Below are 10,761 nucleotides of genomic sequence, written 5' to 3'. Positions count from 1 at the left end.
CATTTTGAATGAATAAGATAAATTGTCAATGTTGGATTGCATCTCCATGTTTCTAGAAACACATAGGATAGAACAGAAACATTTTTAAAAATTCACAGACAAAAATAGAAAACTGCACAGATAAATATTGAACAACTAGAGTGTTTCAGGTGGAGATGAAATATTGATATTGTTACCTTTACAATGTGGATCTTTGAAAGTGAAATGCAGGCCATAAAACCATAAGATATAGGAGCAGAATTAGGCCGTTGAGTCCATTGAGGCTGCTCTGCTATTCAATCATGGCTGATATGTTTTATAACACCATTCTCCTACCTTCTCCCCGTAATCCTAGACTCCCTTACCAATCATGAACCTAACTATCTTAGTCTTCAATACACTCAATGACTTGGTCTCCACAGCTTTCTGTAGCAATAAATTCCGCAGATTAACCACACTCTGGCTGAAGAAATTCCTCCTCATCTCAGTTTTAAATGGTCGCCCCTTCACTCTGAGACTACACCCTCATTCCTAGTCTCTCCTAATGGAAACATTTTCTCTATAAAATCATAGCATCATACAGCACAGAAACAGACTTGAGAAGTAATTGCGGGGGCCCTGGCTGATATTTTTACATCATCGTTAGCCACGGGCGAGTTCCTGGAAGACGGAAGATAGCGATAGTTGTGCCTTCATTCAAGAAGGGCTGCAAACAAAAGCCAGAAACTATAGACCAGTAAGCTAAACATCTGTGGAGGGTACATTACTTGAGAAGATTCTGAGGGATAAGATATATATTTGGAAAGACAGGGTTTGATTAGGAGTAGTCAGCATGGCTTTGTGAGTGAGAGATCATGCCTCACAAATTTGTTGGAGTTCTTTAATGAAGTGACCAGGAATGTTGACAAGGGCAGGGCGGTAGACATGGTCTTTATGGATTTCATTAAGGCCTTTGATAAGGTTCCACATGGTAGGCTGCTCTGTAATGTTAAATTGCATGAATCTAGAGTAAGCTGGCAAATTGGATACACAATTGGCTTGGTGGTAGGAAGCAGAGGTAATAGTGAAAGGATGTTTGTTGGACTGGAGGCCTGTGACTACTGGAGTGCCTCACAGATTGGTGCAGGGCCCATTGCTGCTTTGGATGAGAATGTACAAGGCATGATTAGTAAGTTTGCAGATTACACTAAAATAGGCAGTAAAGTAGACAGTGAAGAAGGTTATCAGAAATTGCAGCAGGACCTTGATCAGCTGGGGAAATGGGCTGAGAAATGGCAAATGGAGGTTAATATAGGTAAGTGTGAGGTCTTGCATGTTGAAAAGTCAAATCTAGGCAGGAGTTTCATAGTGATTCATACGGCATTAAGGAGTGTAGTGGAAAGGAGAGATTTTGGAGATCAGGTACACGGTTCTCTGAAAGTGGAGTCACAGGTAGCCAGGGCACCAAAGAAGGTTTTCATCAATCAGGGCACTGAGGATAGAAGTTCAGAAGTTATGTTGCAGTTTATACAGGATGTTGTTGAGGCAGCATTTGGAGTATTGTTTTCAGTTTTGGTCACCTTGTTATAGGGTATTATTAAACTGGAAAGAGTGCAGAAGAAATTTACAAGGATGTTGCCTGGATTCAATGGTCTGAGTTATAGGGAGAGGTTGGACAAGCTGGGACTTTGTTCTTTAGAGCACAGGAGACTGGGGAGACCTTATAGAAGTGTATAAGAACATGAGAGGCATGGATAGGGTGAATGCACTCAGTCTTTTTCCCAGGGTTGGGGAATTGAGGACTAGAGGGCACCAGTTTAAGGTTAGAGGGGAAAGAATAAAAGGGAACCTGAGGTGCAACTTTTTTACACAGAGAGTGGTACTCATGTGGAGGTGGTTGAGGCAGATACAATAACAACATTTAAAAGGCATTTAGACAAATACATGGATAGGATAGGATTAGAAGGATATGGACCCCCAAGTGCAGGGAAATGGGGTTAACACGGATGGATATTTTGGTCAGCATGGACCAGTTTGGGCCAAAGGCCGGTCTCCATGCTGTAAGACTCTATGACTATGACTCTAAACAGACCCTTTGGCCCAACCAGTCCATGCCGAAAATAATCTCAAACTAAACTACTTTTAATCGTATACGTCCTGCCCTTGTTTGTTTTTACCTCACATTTATCCAAATTAAACTCCATCTTCCACTCTTCAGCCATTGACCCAATTGATCAAGATCTCTTTGCAATCTTAGATAACCTTCTTCACTGTCTACTATACCACCAATTTTGGTGTCATTCACAAAATTATTAACGAGACTATCTATATTCTCATCTAAATCATTTACATGAATGACAAACAAAAGTGGACCCAGCACCAATCCCTGTGTAACACTGCTGGTCACAGACCTCCAGTCCAAAACAAAACCCTCCACCACCCTCTGTTTCCTGCCATTAAGCCAATTTTGTATTCAAATGGCAAGCTCACCCTAAATCCCATGTGATCTAACTTTACTAAGTAGTCTATCATGCAGGATCTTGTCAAGGGCTTTACTAAAGTCCAAGTAAAAAATGTTTACCACTCTTCTCTCAAACTTCTTGGTTACTTCCTCAAAAAACTCATATCAAGTTCATGAGTCACTATTTCCCTCACATAAAATCACATTGAATATCCTGAATCATTCTTTGCCTCTCCAAATACATACAAATCCTACCCTTCAGAATCACTTCCAACAACTTACCTACTACCGAAATCAGACTCACAGGTTTATAGTTCCCAGGCTTTTCCTCACATTCCTTCTTAAATAAAACAGAAAGTGAGGACTACAGATGCTGGACAGTCAGAGTCGAAAAGTGTGGCGCTGGAAAAAGCTCAGCAGGTCAGGCAGCAAACGAGGAGCAGGTGAATCAATGATAAGGGTATAAGCCCTTCATGACAAAATTCCAGATGAAGGGCTTATACCTGAAAAGCTCCTTATCCTCAGATGCTGCCTGATCTGCTGTGCTTTTTGCAGCACCACACTTCTTAAATAAAGGCACAGCATTAAGCACTCTCCAGACATCCAGTACCTCATCGTTTGTTAAAGGCAATACAAATATTTCTGCAAGAGTCCTACAATTTCCTCTCTAATTTCCCACAGTATTCTGGGAGACACTTCATCAACCTCAGAGATCTATCCACCTCCACGTTTCCTAAGACTGACAGTAATCCTCTACAGTAATATATGATTTAGATGAGAATAGAGAAGGCATGATTATTAAGTTTGCAGATGACACCAAAATTGGTAGTCATGATTTGGAGACGCTGGTGTTGGACTGGGGTGTACAAAGTTAAAATTCACACAACACCAGGTTATAGTCCGACAGGTTTATTTGGAAGCACTAGCCTTCGGAGCACTGCGTCATCATCAGGTAATTGTGGAGAATAAGACTGTAAGACACAGAATTTATAGCAAAAGTTTACAGTGTGATGTAACTGAAATTATATATTAAGACCATAAGAAATAGGAATGGAAGTAAGGCCATTTGGCCCATCGAGTCCACTCCGCCATTCAATCATGGCTGATGGGCATTTCAACACCACTTACCTGCACTCTCTCTGTATCCCTTAATTCCTTGCGAGATTAAGAATTTATCAATCTCTGCCTTGAAGACATTTAACAGCCCGGCCTCTACTGTGCTCTGTGGCAGTGAATTCCACAGGAAAATATTGAAAGTGACACAGATTGTTTGTTAAATCTCTAATCTTTTAGAATGACCATGTTGGTTTCAGTTCTTTCATATGTAAATCGCAAAACCTTTTTTAAAAGTTAAATTTTCAAATGCACTTTAACAATTGGTGTCATGTCGGCCCAGATAAGGTATTGAAGATGTTAACCCCCTGTGAAGCGGTCTGCGCCACAATGATCAGACTGATTCTAACCTAAAAATGGATTTACAGAATCTTACAAAGATTCATGCAGTTTTTGAGCAAAGTAAAATGTGATTCTGCAAGTACAAATTCACAAAAGCACAAAGGGATTTTGATAAAATGGGTCAATGGCAGAAAATGGCAGATGGAGTTCAATTTGGCTAAATGTAATTTAGTGCAACAAACAGGGGCAGGACTTAGACAATTAACGGGAGGGAATTGTATAGTGTTGTAAAAAAGAGGGACCTTAGGGGTTCAGGTACCTAATTCTTTAAAGTTTGTAACACATAGGGAGAGAGTGGTTAAATCGTGTTTAGCACTTGCCTTCATTGTTCAGATCATTAAGTATAAGAGTTGGTTCGTCAGGTTGGACAGGACTTTGGTGAGGCCTCTTCTGGAGTACTGCGTACAGTTCTGGTCGCCCTGTGAAAGGAAGGATATTATTAAGCTGAACAGGGTTCAGAAAAGATTTACCAGGACGTTGCTGAGTCTAGAGGGTTTGAGTTATAAGGAGAGGCTGGTTAGGCTGGGAATTTTTCACTGGAGCGTAGGAGGTTGAGGGGTGACCTTATAGAGGTTTATAAAATAATCAGAGGTACAGATAAGGTGAATGACAAGTGTCTTTTTCCCTAAGGTGGGAGATTTCAAGCCAAGGGGGCATATTTTTAAGGTGACAGGAAAAAGATTTAAGACATGAGGGGCAACTATTTTTTTAATACACAGTGTGTGGAATGAACTTCCAGAGAAAATGATGGATGTAGATACAGTTACAATGTTTAAAAACATTTGGATAAGGACATGAATAAGAAATGTTTGGAGGGATATGGACCAGGAGCAGGCAGGTGCGACTAGATTAGTTTAGGATTATGCTTGGCATGGACTGGTTGGACCGAAGAGTCTGTTTCCATGCTGTATGACTGTATATGAACTGTTTTTAAAACATCAATATTTATTTCCAAGTTCTCTAGCCTACATTTCTTTCTCCATGGTAAAACCGATGCAAAATATTCATTTAATATCTCTCCCCATCTCTAGAGGTTCAATACAAAGATGACCTCCTTCATTTTTAAGGGGCGCTAGTCTCTCTCTAGTTGCTCTGTTGTTCTTAATGTACTTGTAGAATCTCTTTGTATTATCCTGAACCTTATCTGCCAAGGCTCTCATATCCCCTCTTTGCCTTCCTGATCTCCCTCTTAAGAATCCAAACCTTTAACACCATGATAGTGCCAATGTTTAGAGAATTAAAATCATCTACTATTACAACCTTGTTATGCTTACACATCTCTGAGATCTCTCTGCGTATTTGTTCCTCAATTTCCCTCTCACTGGGGGGTCTATAGTACAATCCTATCAAGATGATCACTCTTTTTTTATTTCTAGTTTCAACCCATATATTTTCAATAGACAATTTTTCAGACAACACCATTCTCCCTCCTCTTTTGCCTCTCTTTCTATCCTTCCTATAGCATCAAAATTTGGAACATTGAGCTGCCAGTGCTGTGCATCCCTCAGTCAAGTTTCTGCAATAGCATGACATCCAAATCCCATATTCCCAAACATGCCCTGAGTTCATCAGCCTTATCTGTAAGACTCCATGCATCAAAAGAAATGCAATTTAATTCTTGACTTACTTTGCTAAATTTTCTATCTAACCTTTTATATTCACTCTGTAAAGCTTTGATCTTTTCCTTAATTATGTCATTCCTACCAAAGTGTACAATAACTTCCAGTTCTTCACTCTCCCCTTTAACAATATGCTTCAAATGTTTTGTGAGAAGCATTTAATTCTGGCACTAGGAAAGCATCATCCTATTCTAGATTCACATTCACTGCTGCAGAATCTCCAGCCTATGTCCTTGACAGGAGAGTCCTCAAAACAATTATTTTTAAAAATTTTGTCAAACCCATCTATCATAAGACTCATTCTTAGAGTCCAAGACCTGACTGTCTCTTCTATTTTCCTCTTGAGAGATTATCCTTTTCAACAGTACCCAAAACTGAGTATCTGTTTGAGAAAGGAATAGCCACAGGAGACGTCTGCACTACCTTCTTACCTTTCCTAACAGTCACCCATCTATCAGACTGATCCTGCTGTGTAATCACTTCTCTAAATCTACTAGCCATCTAACTCTGTGTTTCTTGTATACCCTCAATTACATTAAGCCTAAAAAGAACCAGCTTACAATAGTACCTTTATATGAAATAAACTAACTTTCTTTACACAAAGAATTAATATTAAGCATGCAAAAAGTAAGAAATTTAAAAAAGCAAACATATAAATCTTAAATACAATCAACAACTTAGCTGACAATCGAATTTGAAAAATTCGAATTCAAGTGGTTCAGCAGATGGCTTTTAATCTTCTGATATATTTAAAAAAAACTCACTCCAGAATTGTTCATGTGCAGGCATCTCCAAAAGCTTGGTAAATACAACTCCATTAAAAAAAAACTCTTCTCTGTGATATAAATAAAAGTCTATTTAGCAATGTTAAAATAATTCTCTCTTCTATGCACGTAATTTTAGAGAAAAAAATGAGTCTCCCACAAGTAGGTCACTCCAAAAGGTCCATTAACAGAACTCCATTTGAAAAAATTTGTGTTTTTTTGGGTTTGCTTTTGTTGCATTTTTAACTATAAATAAACCAAAAATGAATCTAAATAAAAAAACTCATACCACTGAAATGTAATAACTAATAAATTTGTATAGATTTGTATAAAATTGTATAAAAAAGATATGTATAGGTCTTGCCAAAGTTCCATTAACACAATTCTGTTTGAAAAAAAGAACATTTTTTCATGATAAAAGAATTTTAAAAATTCTTATACTACTGAAACATATTAACGATAGCTGTGGAGGGAATGGGTGAGAGCAGAAATGCAGGAAATGTGTTGGACATGGCTGAGCCCTCTGTCAGCCATAGTGGTGCAGAATCCTCAATTAAGGAAAAAGGTGGATATTTCAAAGGATCCCCTGCAGGTGGCAGCATCATTAGAACGAATATGATGGAGACAGGAATTGGGAGAATGGAATGTAGTCCTGACAGGAAGCAGGGTTAGGATGCATAGTCAAGGAAATCAAGGAAGTCAATAGGTTTGTTATGGATATATGACCATAGAAATAGAAAGGCAACCCTTCCTCTGAACCCCAATTCTTAGCAGGTATTTAGGGAGTCAGCGGGGATGAAGGGTCTTTTCAGGATGGCAGCTGGTGGCTACTGGAGTTTCACAGGGGTCACTGTTGGGATCATACCTATTCATACTATTTATTAATGATCTGGATGAAGAAACTGAGGGCATTGTTGCTAAGTTTGCAGATGACAAAGATAAGTGGAGGGACAGGTTGTAGTAAAGAGGCAGGAGAGCTGCAGAAAGACTTGGACAGGCTGGGAGAGTGGGTAAGCAAGTGGAATACAATGTGGGAAAATGTGAGGTTATGCACTTTTGGTAGGAAGAATAGAGGCATGAACTATTTTCTAAATGGGGAAAGACTTTGAAAATCTGAACCACAAAGGGATTTGGAAGTCCTCGTTCAGGATTCTCTTAAAGTTAGCCTGCAGTTTCAGTTGACAGTTAGGGAGGCAAATGTAATGTCAGCATTCATTTTCATGGGGCTAGAATACGAAAGCAGAAATGTATTGCTGAGGCTGCGGAAGTCTTTGGTCAGACAGCATTTGGAATATTGCGAGTAATTTTGGGCCCCATATCTAAGGAAGGATGTGCTGGTATTGGAAAGGGTGCAGCGGGTGTTAACAAGAACAATCTTGGGGATGAATGGCATGTCATTATGAGGAGTGGTTGAGAACTCTGGGTCTGTTTTTGATCAAGTTTAGAAGGATGAGGAGGAATCTGATTGAAATTTACAGAATACTGAGAGGCCTGGACAGAGTGGATGTAGAGATGTTTCCACTAGTAGGAGAGACTAAGACTTGAGGGCACAACCTCAGAGTGAAGGTTCTTGATGAGTAAGGGGATTAAGGATTACAGGGAGAAGGTGGGAGAATGGGGTTGATAAACACAGCAGCCATAATTGAATGGTATAGCAGACTCAATGGACCAAATGCCCTAATTTTGCTCCTATATTTTATGATCTTATACTCTCTCATGCTGAATAATCTGTACTCAGTAAAGGACTTAGTGTTATCCCCTTATGCCCTGCTGCAATAAATTTGGGCATGACATGATGTTGAACCATTATTCTGTCACCTTCACCTCTGCACCCATTTCTTTGGACAAGTCTCCACTCCCCGACAGACCTCTCCTCCAGCTTCCAATATTCTCCCTCCATCTTGACCCCTCCCTCTTATTCTCTTACCTGCACACAACCTTTCATTCAGAACTGTCAACGTGACATCAGTTAAATTAATTTCTCTGCTGTCCCCACTGATTTGAACCTAATCTCCTCTAAACTGACAGCACTCCATCTTCTCAGATCCAACCCTGACATTTTAATCCAACCTGCCATCAAGGATAGTGTTGTTTTTTCTTGCATACTGACCTCTATCTTGCAGAGACTGAATGTTCAGTCTCCGAGACACCCCCTTTTATCTGCCCCCGGACACTGACCCTTCCAGCGAACATCGACTGTCACTATCCTCAACATTTAGGGATCTCTCTCCCCCTGTCCCCCACCCCAGCTCGCCACTTCAGTTCCCCCAAATATGAATGACCCACTTCTAAATTCTTCCTAAAATTGACGAACATGGCTTTCTGTGCAGACCCATTGTTTCAGCCTGTTCCTGCCTCCTATGGAACTTATTTCTTCCAACCTTGACTCATTTCTTTTCTCTCCTTATCCAGTCCTTTCCCACTTACATCTGCGATTCTTTTCACACTTTACATCAGTATCAAAACTTCTAGTTTGCTGCCTCCACCTGCCTCTTCTTCACTCTGGATGTGCAATCCCTCTACACCTGAGGAAATTCTTTGTTGAGAAAAAATGCAAATGGTGAGAATCTGGAACTCACTGCTTGTAAAGCTGGTAGAAACCCTCACAGCACTTAAGAAGTATTTAGATGTGTACTTGCGATGCCAAGCAGACAAGGTCATGGTTGAAGAGTGTGGCGCAGGAAAAGCACAGCAGGTCAGGCAGCATCTGAGGATCAGGAGTGTTGACGTTTCAAGCATAAGTCCTTCATCCAGAATGTGGGGTGAAAGGGGTTGAGAGATAAATAGGAGGGCGGAGGTGGAGCTGGGGGTAAGGTAGCTGGGAAAGCGATAGGTAGATGCCAGCAAGGAGTTATTGTGATAGGTCGGAGGGGAGGGTGGAGTGGATAGGTGGAAAGGAAAATAGACAGATAGGACAGTTTAAGACAGCTATGCCAAGTTGGAGGGTTGGATCTGGTGCGAGGTGGGGGGAGAGGAGATAAGGAAACTGGTGAAGTCAATGTTGATGCCTTGTGGTTGTAGGGTCCCAAGGTAGAACATGAGGCGTTCTTCCTCCAGTCAGATTTGGTGGTGGTGGAGGAACCTGATACTTGCATCGCCTTGGCAGAATGGGAGGGGGAGTTGAAGTGGTCGGCCACATGGTTCCCTCCCCACTGACCTATCCTGTAATATTTAATGATTTAATGGCAGTAGCTATTTTAAGCAGTAACTGATTGAAGATCTCTTCAAAAGTTTAATTTTAGTTTATATTCAGTAACTGAAAGCATTAAATAAAAAATAACAGATGATATCACTTATTTAAAAAGTCAACTTTAAAGTTTTGAGCTAGGTCCAACGATGGTAAACTAGAGCAATGCTTGCGCAACAATTCCAGAGCTTGCTTATTTTGAGCATGTTGACATCTCTCCTTTTTCAGTTCAGTCTTTACTGTGTCCAGTTCTGTTTGTCGTTTCTTCAGTTCTAAGCTTGACTTTTCTTTCCACCTTTCCAGCAAACAGACCTTTTCCAACTGATGCTCCAGTTCCACCTGTTTCCAATTGGAGATGAGTTTCTCCTTTTCAAGGTGGTGATCCTGTGTCTCCAGCCTGTTCCATTGCAGTTGGGAGCTCAGGTTATGCATGGTCACTATCTTTTCTTGTAAATCTTCTTTAAGACCTCGAATTTGCAAATCCTTTTTAACACTTTCTTGCATGGTTTGTCTTAGGTATAAGGCATTGTTCTGTAAATCTAGTTTAGTCTTATGAAGTTCGGTCTCTTTGATTTCCAGGCAGACAGTTAATTTCTTGTTGCGTGCCTTCAGCTCTTCTGCCTGAAAATGCACAAGTGCCAGCTGTGCTTTTAAATGTTGTTGCTTAGTGTCTTTTCTACACTTCATTTCATGTAAAGTTGTTAGTTCCTCAGTGTTCCAGATACACTGCTCTTCCATTCCATCAATAATATTCTCAGCATTTCTATCTGATTTGTCTGATTTAAACATGCCAGCATGACTGTTTCCACAGATCTGTAATTTCAGGTCTTCAATGGGAGTTTGAGTATCTGTTACTGATGCAGTCCATCCTGAACTGTAAGCTTTTCTTTTAAATTTCTGCTCTTGTTGAAAATTCTCAATTTTCTGCTGATAAATGGTTTTAATTCTTTTGACTCTCCTGACTGCGAAGTTTTCAGAAACGAGTACCAGCTCCGAAGTAACACCCTTCCCAATAATATCTTGCACATTGAAATGTGGAGGAAATAATGCTTCAACCCAATGTTGTTCTTCCATCTCTTGGAATCTCTATGAAACAAAATCACTAAACAGTTACCACTTAAGACCTAAGTGCAGATATCTCAGGTTAGTCAGCTCCAAATACAAATACACAGCAGATGAAGTAATAACATGCTTAATGTGAAGTTATACACTTTGGTGTGAATAACAGAAAGGAAGAGTATTGTTCAATGGTGATACATTGGAAAGTGTGGATGCCCAAAGGGATCCTGATGCACTTGTACACCAGTTAATGAAAGT

The 10,761-nt window shown here is 40.1% G+C and overlaps 1 protein-coding gene across 1 annotated transcript; it reads right to left on the bottom strand.

Annotated features, from left to right (window-relative positions):
* Window positions 1–9,344: 9,344 nt before the first annotated feature.
* Window positions 9,345–10,526, bottom strand: ccdc160 (coiled-coil domain containing 160). The gene has a single exon (XM_043714238.1). The coding sequence runs from the start codon at window positions 10,516–10,518 to the stop codon at window positions 9,547–9,549; it is 972 nt and encodes a 323-aa protein (XP_043570173.1). The 5' UTR covers window positions 10,519–10,526; the 3' UTR covers window positions 9,345–9,546.
* Between the last annotated feature and the right edge of the window lie 235 nt (window positions 10,527–10,761).

This window comes from Chiloscyllium plagiosum, chromosome 24, assembly GCF_004010195.1.
Source record: "Chiloscyllium plagiosum isolate BGI_BamShark_2017 chromosome 24, ASM401019v2, whole genome shotgun sequence".
In the NCBI taxonomy this organism is placed as follows: Eukaryota; Metazoa; Chordata; class Chondrichthyes; order Orectolobiformes; family Hemiscylliidae; genus Chiloscyllium; species Chiloscyllium plagiosum.
This window is presented reverse-complemented; position numbering and strand designations above follow the sequence as displayed.

What these genes read in the sequence shown, in the direction of transcription:
- ccdc160 (XM_043714238.1), bottom strand. Translation starts at nt 10,518, where the DNA reads ATGGAAGAACAACATTGGGTTGAAGCATTATTTCCTCCACATTTCAAT.